We start from the raw sequence: 15,959 nt of genomic DNA on the forward strand, positions 1-15,959 counted from the left end.
TGAATATTAAATTTAATTATATATTTAAGCCAGAATAAATTTAAATAACTGTTCCCTATAATCCCTATAGTTCCGTATTCTACATACGTTATTATTAACTATGCGGTTGTCTTGCAAAATACTACAATACTGTATTGCGTTATCACAATAACCGTCCTTATTCAATTACAAATTAAAAAGCTATATAATAAATATATTAAATGGAATAAGAAGAAACTGGTTGCCCACATTATCTTGCTATTCAACAGCCTAAAGCGGCACGATAAAGTGAACTAACTTACAGTTCAATCCATTTCCTGTACTCTGTCAGTTTCAATCTATCCTAATGTTATAAATGCGAAAGAACTCTGTCTCTCTGTCTGCTGTTCTTTCACGGTGAAACTATTGAACGGAATTTCATGTAATTTGATATGAAGTAAGCTTGAACTCTAAGGAAGGACATAGACAACTTTATTGTGCCTAACACCCTGACGACAAACTCCTGAACGACAGCTAGTATTTTAGTATTTTGTTAGTAGAATTATCAGTTTGTTCAAAAGGACTGTTTACTTGGTGCTTTATTGCATAGGGCTGTGTGTAAGCCTGTCTGGGTTGGTACTGCCCACGCTGTATTGTTGTGTTCCGGTTTGAAGGGCGAATGAACCAGTGTAATTACGGGCAAAAGGTACATAATAATTTAGTACCGAAGGTTTGTGGCGTATTCCACAAGGTTCAATTTTGGGCCCTTTTCTATTTCTAGCATATACAAATAATCTTCCTTTCTATGTTAAAGGTATTTGTTATATAGTTTTGTTTGCTGACGAGATTGATTTTTAAGGTCGACAGAAGAAAAACTAAATAGTATAAACAGTGACAGTCTATAACAATGATAGATACACGATTAGTTCACAATAAATAATTTGGTTTTGAATGCTCAACAAACCAAATATATAGTTTTTAACATACCGAATCTTAAAGGAAAGGAAAATATATTATTAAACGGTGGCTTTATTGATGTAGCCGATATTACTGTGTTATAGGAATAGCGTTGGACCTCAGTGGAGTCTTCATTTACTGTTCCTAACAGAAACACTCAGCTCCGCAAGATACGCGGTTAGAAAAGTTAGACACTAACTGATATCATTTGATTATCCATATGACTTCATAGTATGAAGTCATATGGCATATTACGCTACGCTTACGCTACAGACATTCAATCTGTTTTTATTTTACAAAAGAGCGCAGTCCGTTCTTTTTATAATCTTGAAGCTAACTAGCTACTAGATAGCTAAAACATTCCGAAGAGAGTATCACTTCGGCACTTTTTTAGCTAAGTAGGAATACCATAATATGCACTAATGTATATGTCTAATTTAAAAAAACTATGACATAATAAAGTCATTGTATGAAATCCAGTTGCAAAGATGGCGGCGTGCCATCTGAAAAGCGCCGTAAACGGATATTAGGAGCCGTTATAATAGTGAAATAATTTTATTAATTAATAATTATCATTACTTGAAATATAAAACAGTCATCATTTGTAAAAAAAATGGGTAGATTGGACTGGACGCTGGGGTAGGGAAAGACCAATCGTAGTGTGACTTGCCGTCGGTTTTAGTGGCTGCAGGGTATTCTTCCAAACTTTTGTGGTCATTTCTAAATCTGTATTCATTAATATAGTTAGTATATTTACTGCATTGTTCAGTTACATTATACCGTATAAACGTTAACTTATTTTTAATACCGTTTTTAAATTACCCATAGTATATTAAATTGCTCATTTACAAGATTAAATGTGCGGATTAATACATTTACATTCAAAAATACATGGTTTTAAACGATAATTCATGTATTTGCATTTATTAAACATATTTTTTTTGCTTTGATATTAGTTCATTATTACTGTATAGTATATGAAGATATGAATACACATGTGAAGGAATATAAGATCTGTATAAAAAATCATACCGAATATTCAGCCGTATAATCTTTCGGTTCGGTAAATTGTCGACAAATAAAGAGAGGATTTTTTAACTTAAAAGACTCGAAGTAATTTATATAACATTCTGAATGGTTCGATTGATAACAAAAATATAAAGGTGGTGTACATAGTGCTAAGCTTAAGGTGAACTTATGTACCTACTAACTACACTAAAACAAAAACTAGCTAAGTCCTCCGGCAGCGAATTGTTTAAAAACATAGTACTAGAAAAAATGCATATCTAGTATAATAGTCATCTATAATGGTGAACGGTGATCGGTCAAACAGTTTCGCAGTTTATTAATATACCAACATCAATGTTATTGTTTTGTTTTTTATCTGTATCTTATATTTGGTTAGTGGTAGATCTGAGTCATCATAGATTTTTCCCCTCATTACTGTTCATGGTTCAATATGGTCTCTAATAAATTAGGTTTTAATCTACTAAGCGTCGTTCGGCGTGAATTAATATATATTTTTAATAACAATCCGATGTCATTTATACTGTACGTCATTCCATTTGAATATGATTCGTATAATCGTTCCAGCATCTGATACAAACATATGAATATGAATTGATGTATATATGTATAAATTTTATAAATATTTTACTTATTTCACATTGTATTTTATTAAATTTATGATTTTTTAATTTTTCAAAAACTTGTGTATCATCACGTTATTTTTTTCGTTCCAAAGATATCTTATTTTATTCTTATAATTTAATTTAACTAAATCGTCATAATTTGAAATATATTTTCTTTGTTAAAGTAAAAATTAAAATAACTATAGTTTATCAATTTTATAAATATTCCGCTTGTATTTATGATTTTGTAATAGAGTACCTAGGTTGATAATTGTTGTACCTACTCCGGAAAATAAATAAAATCCCAAGTTTTTTTCTTTTATTTATTTGGCTTCAACATATGAATTTTAGTCAAACAAGTTACTCCATTTCAAGATGCTCGAATCTTTATACAATAAATCAACGTTAAAAGAGCATTGGCAATGTTGAAAGGTCATAGAGATTCTAATAGAAGGTACATTGTATATAACTGATAAAAAATATATTTGCTAACAAATTAATTATAAACTCATCAATTATTACCTCATCGAAATCGGTCTCATTTGAATTTCGAACGTGAGTTTTTGTGACCAAAATTACTTTATATATACGCCGTCTCTTAACAAGTGAGAATGAGGCCTCAATTACATCTTTAAGGCCCGTTTGGGTGGCCCACTGATTCAGTATTCTAATTCAAATATCAATACTTTGTATCGCAGTGATCTAATTTGAAGGCAGAGTGAGCCAAATTATTCCTATCCTTTGGATCCCATGTTTAGTAATATATCCATGGAGTAAGTGCTCCAAAAAATTACCACTAAGAAGTCTAGTTGATTGTCGGACTATTTAAAAATATAAAATAGACCGTATGAGACTTATATATTATATATACATATTGTTCACTGTGTTAAGTTAAAACTGCTAAAATCTTGCAATGTCAAAATCGACATCTACGATAAACTAAACTCGTTTTACGAGTTATTTTAATAAAATAAAATACCATGTTCATATTTATATATTTTTTTCCATTGTTTGTTTATTTTCTTATCGCAACACAAATAATATATAAAAAGGTATACGATATAAAGCGCTTATCCATTTACAGGTATACAAGCTAATGATCACAGACGAAACTTGAATAACAATAAAAAAAATCAAAAGTTTAAAAGATATGGCCAAAAATATATGTGTTTAGAAGTAATGTATGAAATATTGAGAGATATCTTTATAAAATACAATAAAACATAAAGGCCAAAGATGGAGCACTGCGAATCCTGCATTCGAACGTTGGAGTATAAAAATTCCAATATATTTTACTTTGACGGTCAAAAGGGTATCCTCTTCAACTCGAGGTCTTATAGTCATACAAAGCCTTACTATACAGTCATGCTTTTAATGAAAGTACTTGGCCTAGGATCCGCAAAAAAACAACAATATAGCTAAATGTTATCCCATTAAAGGAGGACCAAATCGAACAATTTTGGTACATCGGAAAGCTTCGGACACGTGAATGGGATAATTAGCCTTTGACTATTAATGATAGTTAGTTTTACTAATTAAGTTTTAATAGTTTAGTTTTATTAAACCAAATTGACATCAAACGACACATTTTAGTATAATCCTGTAGGTTTTGATTTGATTAATATGAAGTGTAATCGTAATTATCTAATTCTATCAAAGGTTATACAGTCAGTCAGTCAGTTTTGCTTCTACAGTCAAAGCTTTTAAACGGTACGTAAAATAAGGTAAATTTACTACAATTAAGATATATATTACGTGTCCGGACAAAATATAAAAAGAGATTTTTGCATAGATAATTATCATTTAAACTAACTTATCAATATTGTTGAATTAATTCAAAGAAGGAAAACGAGGAACATGTTAATTTTCGTAACCATCGTTTTTTGTTTATACATTTTAACACTAAGTACCTATTACTTATAACACAGGAAAGGTTTCTTTTTAATTTGGGCATCCTAAATTACCACATTTTGTAACGTTAATTTAAGCGCTAAAAAATATTAGACTTATGTTGCTGTACTCAACAAACGAATTACCAACAGGCAACAGGTAATGTTCCATGACGTGTTATGAACAAAGATAATATGATATATCTATCAAATGATCAAAATAACTAAGAAATAACCTGTTTTTACGTGGATACTAATCGCTCGTACGAAGCTATGTTCAGATAATAATCTTAGAAAAAATATTGCTTGACCATGCTTGTTTTGTATATATATAAGATCAGCTTAGTCAGAACAAGTAAAGATTGAGCAAGGAGACGGTACAGTCGCATTCCTATAAATATATTATTTTAATAATGACGTCATTAACATTTGTGTTTCTCGTAATTGGAGTAGCCATTAATTTGGGAAACGTTAAAGTGAGTAATATTTTTATTTTAATAATTTAATTTTTATAAATATTTTGTTTTATATTAATTGCGCTTTCCAATTGCATAAAATGGTGATAAAAGCGAATATAATTATATAATACAATTATAATTTTATTTGGTGTTTGGTGTGATTAGTTTTACATTTACAATAAAAACAAAAATATGTTTAAAATATTTGTATCTATATCTTCTAACTTTTAATTATATTGAAAACTTCTCTTTTGGATGGATTTGACAAAAAATATTTATACCCATATAGAAATATTTATTTTTCACTATTCAGTGAAAATAAGAAAATATTTAATTAAAAAAATAATTAAATGTTTTACAGGCATTGTCTGATGATGAAAAGACCAACATCCACGCAGGTTTACTACCATTCATAGCAGAGTGTAGCAAGGAATACGGTGTGACAGAGGATCAGATCAAAGAAGCCAAAGAATCTGGTCAGATTGGTACCATCAATCCTTGTCTAATGGGATGTATATTTAAGAAAGTCAATGTGGTAAGTAAAATGTATTAATTTCCCTCTTTATAGTATAAAACAAAGTTGCTTCCCGCCGTCTCGTCTGTACGCTTAGATCTTTTAAACAACGCAACGGATGTTAATGTGGTTTTCATCAATAAACAGAGCGATTCGAGAGAAAGGTTTATATGTATATTACTTACACGAATTTTTACTTTCGCTAGCAAAAAAAAAAAAGATTTTTCTTTTTCTTTTTATGTTTGTTTTTCAATCTAAAATCTCTATTAAAATATAGACCCTAATTTTACTCATTTGGCGGCGGGACGGGTAGCTAGCTTATAGTAAAAAGAAAAAAGAAAAAAAGTAAGCATTTTTGACGAATAAAGACTTTAAGTCCAAGTCCTATATATTATGATCAAGTAAAGCTTATAAGCGTTTTCAACTCAATTTCAATTGTCAATATTTCAACTCTCTCACTGTTTCGTAAAGCATCTTCCAGCAAGAAGAAACGGCAAAAAGCGCGCATATTAACTCTTCTAAAACAAACCAGATTTTACTATAACCAAAGTGCACTTTTTTATTTATGCTATGTTTGTGAGCATGGTTTATCGTTAAATATTATATATGCGTTTAAAAATTAGTATTTTAATTTGGACGTTAACTTTTTCTTTCAGATTGATGAACAAGGATTATTTGTTCCTGAAAAAGCTGAAGAAATTACCAAGAAGTTCTTGCCAAATGAGGATGATCAAAAGAAGGCTTTCGATATCATCAAAACTTGTACATCAGGTTAGATTTACTTTTATATTTAATAGTACTATGTTATATATAAATAAGAAAATAAATTAAAACAGTACGAAACATCGTCAATAGTTAGTTATAAGTAAATAATATGAGAATTAAAACATTTTTACATAAGAAGTTGTACAGTTTTAGTATGTATTAATAACAGAAATCATGGAAATAAATGCGATATATTTAAATAAAATTCATTTATAATTATAATAATTAACTTAATTTTGTAGACGTGGAGTCTATAATGTTAATTTAATGCACTGAATTTTTTAAATTCATGAATCACAAATATTAAAAGTTAAATTTTTATTTCAGTTAACGAGAAAGATGTCAGCGACGGAGAGGCCGGTTGTGACAGAGCCAAGCTTTTGTACGAATGCTTCATCCCATTCAAAGGGGCGGTAAGATAAACTTAGTATTTATTTTCTTTTAAATGTATTTTTACGCAATTTAAATGTATTTTTAGCTTTATATTTTAAAAATTCGAATATATACGATCTTATAGTTTTAAGCTACTTTTAACTCTGATGGATATCGTCCCAGATCATGAGAAATCCTCAGTTAAATACAAAAAATAGATGTTAATCTTAACACTAAATTTCATTTGAAACTTTTTTTTATTTTAATGTATTTATAGAACTTAGTAAACGTATAGAACTTATATATGTATATTTTTTGTTTCAGTTTGGAAAGGCTCGTTAAATCAGCGTATTTGAAAAACAACGATCTTTACTTTTACAATTTATTTACAAATGTTCCTTGACGTTGTTATTTTTAACTTGAAATAAAGCAATTATAATTTTATTTACCATTTTTATTTATTAGTTATTGAAAACATTGTTTATCTTTACATTTATTCGCTTATATTAATAATTAATTTAAAATAAACATACATTCCATTTTTCACTGGTTAAATTAATTTCAGATAGTAAATATTTCCATTAAATTTCAATTCCAAACTGAAAAAAGAAAAAAAATAATACATTTAGATCAAAAGCGTACAACACAATTTAGAACGTATTTTGAATTGTATACCTTATATTTAAAAACATAATTAATGACTAATTTACCTGCGATGCATTTTCTATCATGCACTTGTAAGCCAGCATAGAACGTTCACAGCCTTTGTCACCGTCTCCTACTGGCTCGGAATTAACTGAAAATATATTTTATTCATAAACATTTTTGAGGGTTGAACTATAGGATTAAATATTATCTTGTAAGATTTATTTAATCTAATCATCTAATAGATTTTTATTACATTATTAATATCACTTGGATTTTCCTTTGACTAGGCAGTTATTATACCATTAAGCGGATTATAATTAAAGAGGATATATATTTTTGCACTACACACACATATATACACACACAACACATTCACAGTAACACGCTCTTCATACACTAATAACTCGTATGCTTAACAATAATATTTGTAATCAATATAGGTATATATTTAATATTTATAATCCTACTTATTTATGATAATTTACGATTACGAATTTAATTTCCTCAATTGGATCGTTTGTTATAGTAGTATCGGAAACCGGTTAAACAGTAACTATTCCGTTTCGATACGATTGCAATAAAGTGACAATTTGTTAGAAGAATTCCCCTAGATTATTATGTAGCTTATCTAAGAGGACTGTACCTCAACCAATTAGTGTAGTGTATCAAGTGTTTACTTTTACTATAAAGTGTTCATCACTCCTAAAATAATATGATTATTGTTAAGTTGTTTTTTTTACATTGTTTCTCTTCTTTTTTCAAGTAAGAAGGCTTACATCACGGACCATTTTAATATTATACTATTATTTAATGAAATATTTATTTTTAATGACACATAACAAAATAGTAAAAAAAAAAACAATTCTACGAGGTATTTTCTATAAAATAGAAATGAACATCAAACTGACTTACTATGCGAACAGGAGTGGAGATAATTTTCAATCAGTTTTAATTCTTCGTTATCATTAAAAACTTTTTTAGCGAGATCCAGTGCTGTCTCTTTCTGAAGTAAGCCAGCATCATCCAACTAGAAGTTGATATAAAATCGTATTGTACTTTGTTGTAACACTAACTTGTCATCTTTTAAAAATTAATTATGTAAACGACTTTCTAAAATTTAAGGTAATGTTTACTTACGACGCCTAGTTTTCTGAGCATGCAAGCTAGGAAGCAAGGAGCATTATCGCCAGAAGGCATCTTCTTTGCTTTGAGGTTGGTGATATCATCTTTTGTGATAACGTGATCTTTTATACACTCTATACCTATTTCTTCAAAGTGCTTGTGTATCATTGCTTTCTGATCAGCTGTCATAGCCTAAAAAACATTCAAAATTTTAGGTTGTTGATCATATTAATATAATTAGATATATTTTTATGATTAAGCATATATTTAAAAAATATGTTTTAATTATTTAACATTAATTTATTACTTTTAGACGTAAGATGTAGATGGTAAACTTTTATTTTAAATTTATAATACCAACAGAAAATGGTCATCACTGATCATAGACATTGCCAAGGCAATATTAACTTCATCAAAGTGCCCCCTAACTTGGGAACTAAGTTATTATGTTCCCTTGTCATTGTATTTACATTGGCTTACTCATCCTTTCATTTAGTACACAAACATAAGTAAGTAATGCTGTTTGATAGTAAATATTTGATAGGTGGTAAGTACTTAACCAGACGTACATCACCATTAAATAGTATAAAACAAAATCGCTTACCGCTGTCTGTCACTGTGTATGCTTTGATCTTTAAAATGACACAACGGATTTTGATGCGGATGTTTTTATTAGATAGATTGATTCAAGAGGAAGGTTTATATGTATAATACATGCACAATACAGTAGAGAAACACTGATTATTTTAGAGGTTTCTAAAGTGATGTCGTAAATAAACAAAAATTTGCGCTTACATTGCAAACGCTGGCTGAATGTCTATCTGTGGTATTGCTATGCCAATATTTCTCGTAAAAGGTAACGAATATACCTTTACTTTTTACGAGAAATATTAGCTTATTTTCGAAGCGATTTTAAATAATACAGCATTAATCCTTATCCAATTAAGTACCTTAAATACATTGAGCATTTAATATAGATCAATATGGCCCTTTACATCATTTAATTTATATGAATATTTTTGAAGATATTACAGATTTAAAATGCAGGGACATAGCGGGTTTGCTTGTATTGTCTAATGACTGAAAAACTGTGATCTTTGTATATAAAGACATACTGTGGTATATTTAGTATCAGCATATCACCCGCGCGAAGCCGGGTGTCGTTAGTAATAAATAAAAATACAGAAATAGATATATTAAAAAACTTACAGCGATATCGAAAACCATGTAATTAATTAACAAGAAGGAAATTAAAAGCACAGATCTAAACATTTTTAAATAAAGACTATGACCTTTTCGACGTAATAATACTTTGTAATCTGAGAAGTCCATTACTAGTAACATACTTATATATACGGGAGTCTAATAATCGTTACAATGACATACATTCCAACCTTATTATTAAACACAATATGAAAAATTCGGAAATGATTCTGCGTAATATGCATACAGTATTGCTGCGTAATTCTGTCGATTAATGATTTTTGACTAACGATTATTTTGGACATGATAGTATTGACTTCCTCGTTGGCCCAGTGGCTGTAAGATCACAGGTCGTGTCGGATTTACCATCGGATTATGAGAGTGTGGAAATTCTATTCCCTGCGTCCGTGATACCTGAGTAAGAGGTAAAGAAGGAAGGGTTATACCTGATACAACTCTAAGGTTTACTAATCGAATGATAACAAATATCTACAAAGACTATTTTAATAATGATTTTGTTTTTAAAAAAAGCACTGACTAAATACTATATTTTTGGCACTAAATTTTAGGCACTGACTAACGTTTTATACTATGAATTTAAAAAAGAGGAATATCGGGGGACTAGGGAAACTGGCAGTATTATGTAGGCGGTACGATATGAATCCATTCCTTGTAAGATGTTTAAAATGAAGAGTTTAAGAGTGGGTACGTAATGTTTGTGTAAGGATAAGTCATGAAAATCAGTAGAAGTTGATATTTTCTTGTTGTAGAAGCTACATGGAAGCTTTCTTACGTTGTTTTCCTGTACCGCTAATCCCAAATTGATTAAGTAGACAAATTAAGCGCATGAAAACTCAGCCGTGGTTGCCCAGATTTGAGCATGCGATTTTCGATTATGATCCAGTTGCATTTCCTTCCTGTATTCATAAAAGTGTTGTGAGCTGAATATTTTGTAACTACATTTCAAGCCAATCCCAATATTGCTTCTTTGCATGAAACTTTGCATTAACTTTTGGTACTAACGAAGAGCAATCTTATTTAGTTTTAGTACAAGGCATAAAACTTAACGGAATTACAAAACACTTGATCAATTTTATTTACTAGAGAATAAGACAAATTCAATAACAAACAATTATTGTGTTCCTTATTTTACCATATAAACAAATTTTAACTTTGCAGAACTCACAACATGAATATTTGCCGAATTCAGTCAGCAGCGACGGGCTTGATAGTTAAACACAAAAAATTCCCCATAATGTGTATCTACAGTTATTTATTACAAAATAGGTCAACTCAATGTTTTTATAAAGTTTCACTTAGTTTTATAAATATACCACAACATAGATAATTTGATAATGATCCTTTTGTTGTATTTCATATATTTCATGCTGTGCTATTTTATTTCTTATTTTCAAACCATTAGGACGATTTTTTCCGTAGCTACTTCTGAAGATTGGTGTTCTATTATATCTATTGTTATTTCAAGTTTATCATTGGAGTGATCACAACTATTATTTAGCATATATAAATGGTTATGTAGACCATTAAACACATTTACACTTCAGATTTATCCGTGTCAAAAACGATCCATTACAATGGTTAAAACATTCATAAAGTTTTTTTTTTATACTACTATTTTATTAAACTTAAATGCAATGGTAAGAATTTATAAAAACATAGTGTATTATTGTGTATAATATATAGGTAGTACAGGCCGTAGTGTGAGCAATTTTTGAGCAAGATTAGGGCTGTCTTAGCCCATTTTACTTGGTGGTAGGGCTTTGTGCAAACCCGTGTGGGTAGGTATCAGATATTCTTAATTGGTATCATTGTGTTCAAGTTTGAATGGTGAGTGAGTAAGTGTAACTACAGGCACGAGGGTCATAACATCTTAGTTCCCAAGGTTGGTGGCGTATTGGAGAAGTAAGGGATGGTTAATATTTCTAACAGCGCCAATGTCTATGGGCGGTGGTGAGCACTTAACAACAGGTTCATTTGTCAGTCCACCTAACCATTACATAAAATTAAAAAAATCCAGGTTCCTAGGGCACACGACAGTATGGGGCAATAAAAAGTTTTTACTAAATTCATATTTTTATTTTAGTGTTTTCTTTGACATATTTGAATTATACTTTTTTTGAGTAGATCTTAATATTCGGACAGCAAACATTTTATCGCTTCATAAAACAAAAATTGAATAATACAACAATGATATATGCTATAAATTAAACTGATTCAACAAAAACCGAATATATTAAAAAAAATATATTAAGTAAAATTAAACAACAAATTTACAGGCAATTGATATGGAAGAGTTGAAACAGCAATATGTAGAAGTAATCATGAATTGCGCCAAGGAGTTCCCTCTTTCTGGAGATGATATGGAAAAGCTTAGTAACAAACAGATGCCTGATAATGAGAACGCCAAATGTCTTTTCGCATGCGCCTACAAAACATCAGGAATGGTATGAATCTTATTAAAGGCTAATTTTCAAATCACCAGCTTATATATCTCTGAAGAATTTGAGTTTGATATTAGGATACTTTTTGCATAGAAAATATGTCATAAAGTGAATATATATTTTTTGAAATAATCAGTCATTGAAAAAAATTACCTGTAATTAAGTAACCACAATACAAATAAGTTCTTGTAAATTTTATGTTAAATTTTTTTTAACATTAAACTCCAAAAATTGTAACTCACATTTCGAGACAGCATTTCATTAGTCGTACTTTTCTTAATTTAGAACACTGTTTCTATATGTCAATCAATACAAGAAGATTATTTAACCGCCGTAACCGCCGCCGGCTGAAAATTTTGAAGGAGTTTGTGCAATTTCGAATAACTAACCTGATGGGGCAATTTTAATTTCCATTTTATCTCCGATCTCTATCCTATTTAGGTAAATCAGCCAAAATCTGATAAATATTATTATTAAATGAACGTAAAACGGTAGAAATTCAATACAAAAGTAGGTTTACATCATTGATGTATCCCACGTACATTCACAAGGTCAATAAAAAATGACTACAATTACATGCTCTGTCGGTGTTTGAACAATGACATTTCGGTTTGATTGCCAATTTTGTATACTGTTTTTGTTTGTCTACCGGAAAACATATGATTTTGCCTCATACAAAATTTTTGTTTCGTCACATCATAAAATGCTAATTTATAATATTTCAGATGGACGATCAGGGAAATCTGTCAATTGAGGGCGTAAATAAAATCGCTGACATGTATTTAGCTAATGATCCTGATCGACTTGAAAAAGCAAAGAAATTTACAGAAGCATGCAAATACGGTAGAGCTTAGATGTTACAATAGACTAGTTAGAATAAGTTATAGACAAAATTTAACATCGACAATCTAAAGCTGTGCTAGGCTCTTAGATCATAATTTAATAGCATAACATATTTACCTAACAATCTAACCTAAAATGTTATAAGCAGACTAACGTCAGACCTACGTTATCCCTGCGCATCTGTGCGCTGCTGAAAATATTTGTTGATGTATATTTCTTGTTCCAAAACAAAAATTATTCTATAGAATACTCTAAGGTCTCATTTAAGACCTTGTCATGTTCCGTTAATTTGTTTTTGTTCGTATTATTTACATTTATAATTCGTTCAGCCAATTGCTTTAAAACGTGCCGTATGGGCAATAGCTATAATGAAGTTAAAATAATACGTTTGGATACTCAATAAACCGAATAACCAGGTTTCGAGTAGAATTCCAGATTCTAGTAATATTTTTTACAATTGCAGTGTTAAAATTGTAGTAATTTTTATATTTTTCAATCTCTATATTTATTTACCAACATTTGCTACAGTAGTTGGTTATTATTATAGGAAAATTGGTTTAATTTTTTCAGTTAATGACGTCAACGTCTCTGATGGAAATAAAGGTTGTGAACGAGCTGCTTTAATATTTAAATGCAGTATTGAAAAAGCTCCGCAGGTTAGTTTATTTTTTTAACTTCTTTCATCTTCATCTACGAGACCTTCTCGTACTTGTAAGATGCAGACATTTGTCTGTCTGTATGTCCCTCATCAATGAACTGACATTTGCTCACTCAACTTCAACCAAACCGAACCTGCATGAAACTCCACATTAGGGCGGAACGTGAATATGTGGGACCTGGGCTGATACTACTTAGGGACCTGCCTAATTAATCAACGCTTTCGTGTATTTTCACACAAACGCAGGCATTCGCAGTCGAACAAGATTCATTAATCGGCTGGTCAATAATTATTTTATTTGTAAAGTTACCCAGAATAAGAAATTTGACGTTTACAATAATCTAATTTATATTAAAAGTAGTATTAAAGTAAGTATGGTAAGTAATACCATTGACATAAAAAAATCCAATTTAAACTAGGTAAAAAGACAGTACCTACAGCTCCTTACTTAAATATACACCAAAATATACAGGACATAGGTGGTGAAGAACATGAAATAGAATTATTGTCAGAGTAAAATAAAATTAATGTAGTATGTAGGACAGAAAATTGGATGAAAAGTTTTGATATACTTAAAATTTCAAGATTTTACACAGTTAAATGCGTTCGTTAAAGTGAACGCTATTTGTGGAGGGTCATTGATATACTTCACACATCTTGAAAATATATAGTAGGTCTTTCTATCGAACTGTTGAACTATCTTGTGTCGAATTTTAGCGATACATAATAGTTTGCGTGTACCGTCCCCCTAGGAAATTTTCGTTTATTTGAGATTACTTTGCAAATATTTTTAAAACTTTTTTCGTCAAAATACCCAACGGAAAAACTTCCCACATAAAATCGTCTATTTTAAAGCCAATAAATTACTAACAAATAATGTTCCCAAATATAGTGTTGATTTTTTATTTGAACGAGTTACTGACTTCGATATTATAAATATACTTAAATTAAATGTCTTAATATTAACAGGACGAATGACCTATGGGGTCTAATCAATAGTATTATTTATGATATCGCTCCGTATAGATCCTTAATATTTAAGAAGTGTTAAGAAACGGGTTCATTTTCTGAAATACTATTTTTCATAGTAAATAATTTGGCTTTAGGCTTTGGCTAGGGGTCGCTCAACAAGTGATATACGATGAATGGGAGAAATCACAGAACGAGATTGGCGTGTTCTGTGATATATCTAAAGCATTTGATTGTGTAGAGCACGAAACATTCTTGAACAATCTAAAACATTACGATGTTAATGGTAAAGCTCTTGATATAATAGCTTCATACTTGAATCAAATAATTCAACAGGTGTCTATTAATGGAATAAAGTCTTCTGGATCTGTCCCAAGAATAGGCGTTCCACAAGGCTTAATTTTAGGTCCTTTTCTATTTTTGTTGTATACAATTGATCTTTCTTTTTATGTTAAAGCTATTTGTGGTCTAGTTTCTGGACCAGTAGTAGCTTTACATTTAATTCGACACTATAACGTGACGATTCATAAGTGCTTCTATGAGCCTACTGAATAAAGAATATTTTGATTTTGGTGCGGCGGTTGCAATGCAGTTCAAGACAGCACCGGTGTTAATGAGCTGACATCTTAAATATAGTAATATTTTATTTGAACGAGTTACTGTACTGAGTACTTTAGGGGAAAAAAAAGAACTTGTCGTCTTGTTGCCCGCCAACAATTGATGCATGAAGCCTGTACACGAAAACCAACGACGTGGTTCCGTTCTCGTTCCATTCGATAGGCGCGTAAACGGTTTCATCGATCTCAGGGTTGAACTTTATGTCTGGATTAGATTTTTAAATTTACAATTTTGTCCATTTTTCTACAAATTGGAACAAAAAGCCCTTATGTAGATTTGGCCCTGTGCATATTCTTTAAAATTATATATATATCTATTATTGATGTTATATTGATTATTTAAAGATTTTGTAATATATGTACATCATTTTTTGTTTCAGTTTGATTTCCCAATGTAATGAAGCCCAAGTCTTAAATCATAACGAAACATTCAAACCCGTTGACAACTTTGAGAATAACATTAACAAAGGAGTCTTTAATAGTGTTGTAAGAAAAAATAATATAAATAAAAAATAAATGTATAATATTATTTTGTTTTATTTGTATTTTCATTTTAAAAACACATTGTAAATGACTACCTATTAACTTAACAACTTTAATCAGTTTGATTACAATCAAATGCGATATTAGATTATTTGAAGTATGTAATTATTATTTTTAAAATTAATATAAACATCGGAAGTTTATCATTATGGGATTATATGAATTTATTAAGATAAATATAAAGCTACTCGTTTTGTTTAAAAAGTAACGTATAAATTATTTTACGTTATTTCCATTTAGCTACTAGTTAATATCGGTTTACTATACATATTATATCGGGTTACTATGTTAAACTACACGATGTATTCCTTGAAGCTTAGTTTTTTATTTGTCATATTTTTTACAGGCTA

At 29.9% G+C, this 15,959-nt stretch overlaps 3 protein-coding genes across 3 annotated transcripts; 2 read left to right on the plus strand and 1 right to left on the minus strand.

The window, feature by feature from the left end:
* Positions 1 to 4,646: 4,646 nt before the first annotated feature.
* Positions 4,647 to 6,988, plus strand: LOC135193658 (general odorant-binding protein 19d-like). The gene is made up of 5 exons (XM_064217155.1): positions 4,647 to 4,911; positions 5,255 to 5,428; positions 6,064 to 6,178; positions 6,500 to 6,585; positions 6,869 to 6,988. The coding sequence occupies exons 1-5, from the start codon at positions 4,849 to 4,851 to the stop codon at positions 6,884 to 6,886; spliced, it is 456 nt and encodes a 151-aa protein (XP_064073225.1). The 5' UTR covers positions 4,647 to 4,848; the 3' UTR covers positions 6,887 to 6,988.
* Positions 6,986 to 9,661, minus strand: LOC113399694 (general odorant-binding protein 19d-like). Its single transcript, XM_026638893.2, has 5 exons — positions 9,524 to 9,661; positions 8,330 to 8,506; positions 8,105 to 8,219; positions 7,255 to 7,340; positions 6,986 to 7,143 (listed from the first exon to the last, which is right to left on the minus strand). The coding sequence occupies exons 1-5, from the start codon at positions 9,656 to 9,658 to the stop codon at positions 7,126 to 7,128; spliced, it is 531 nt and encodes a 176-aa protein (XP_026494678.2). The 5' UTR covers positions 9,659 to 9,661; the 3' UTR covers positions 6,986 to 7,125.
* Positions 9,662 to 11,059: 1,398 nt separating this feature from the next.
* Positions 11,060 to 15,581, plus strand: LOC113399693 (general odorant-binding protein 28a). The gene is made up of 5 exons (XM_064217156.1): positions 11,060 to 11,175; positions 11,815 to 11,982; positions 12,705 to 12,822; positions 13,393 to 13,478; positions 15,447 to 15,581. The coding sequence occupies exons 1-5, from the start codon at positions 11,113 to 11,115 to the stop codon at positions 15,462 to 15,464; spliced, it is 453 nt and encodes a 150-aa protein (XP_064073226.1). The 5' UTR covers positions 11,060 to 11,112; the 3' UTR covers positions 15,465 to 15,581.
* The last annotated feature ends 378 nt before the right edge of the window (positions 15,582 to 15,959 follow it).

This window comes from Vanessa tameamea, chromosome 15, assembly GCF_037043105.1.
Source record: "Vanessa tameamea isolate UH-Manoa-2023 chromosome 15, ilVanTame1 primary haplotype, whole genome shotgun sequence".
NCBI lineage: Eukaryota > Metazoa > Arthropoda > Insecta > Lepidoptera > Nymphalidae > Vanessa > Vanessa tameamea.

What these genes read in the sequence shown, in the direction of transcription:
- LOC113399693 (XM_064217156.1), top strand. Translation starts at nt 11,113, where the DNA reads ATGGTTAAAACATTCATAAAGTTTTTTTTTTATACTACTATTTTATTA. An exon ending in TATTAAACTTAAATGCAATG is followed by an intron (nt 11,176 to 11,814) that starts GTAAGAATTTAT and finishes ACAAATTTACAG; the next exon opens with GCAATTGATATGGAAGAGTT. An exon ending in CCTACAAAACATCAGGAATG is followed by an intron (nt 11,983 to 12,704) that starts GTATGAATCTTA and finishes ATAATATTTCAG; the next exon opens with ATGGACGATCAGGGAAATCT.
- LOC135193658 (XM_064217155.1), top strand. Translation starts at nt 4,849, where the DNA reads ATGACGTCATTAACATTTGTGTTTCTCGTAATTGGAGTAGCCATTAAT. An exon ending in TATTTAAGAAAGTCAATGTG is followed by an intron (nt 5,429 to 6,063) that starts GTAAGTAAAATG and finishes TTTTTCTTTCAG; the next exon opens with ATTGATGAACAAGGATTATT. An exon ending in CATCAAAACTTGTACATCAG is followed by an intron (nt 6,179 to 6,499) that starts GTTAGATTTACT and finishes TTTTTATTTCAG; the next exon opens with TTAACGAGAAAGATGTCAGC.
- LOC113399694 (XM_026638893.2), bottom strand. Translation starts at nt 9,658, where the DNA reads ATGTTACTAGTAATGGACTTCTCAGATTACAAAGTATTATTACGTCGA. An exon ending in ACATGGTTTTCGATATCGCT is followed by an intron (nt 8,507 to 9,523) that starts GTAAGTTTTTTA and finishes AATGTTTTTTAG; the next exon opens with GCTATGACAGCTGATCAGAA. An exon ending in TCTCCACTCCTGTTCGCATA is followed by an intron (nt 7,341 to 8,104) that starts GTAAGTCAGTTT and finishes ATATATTTTCAG; the next exon opens with TTAATTCCGAGCCAGTAGGA.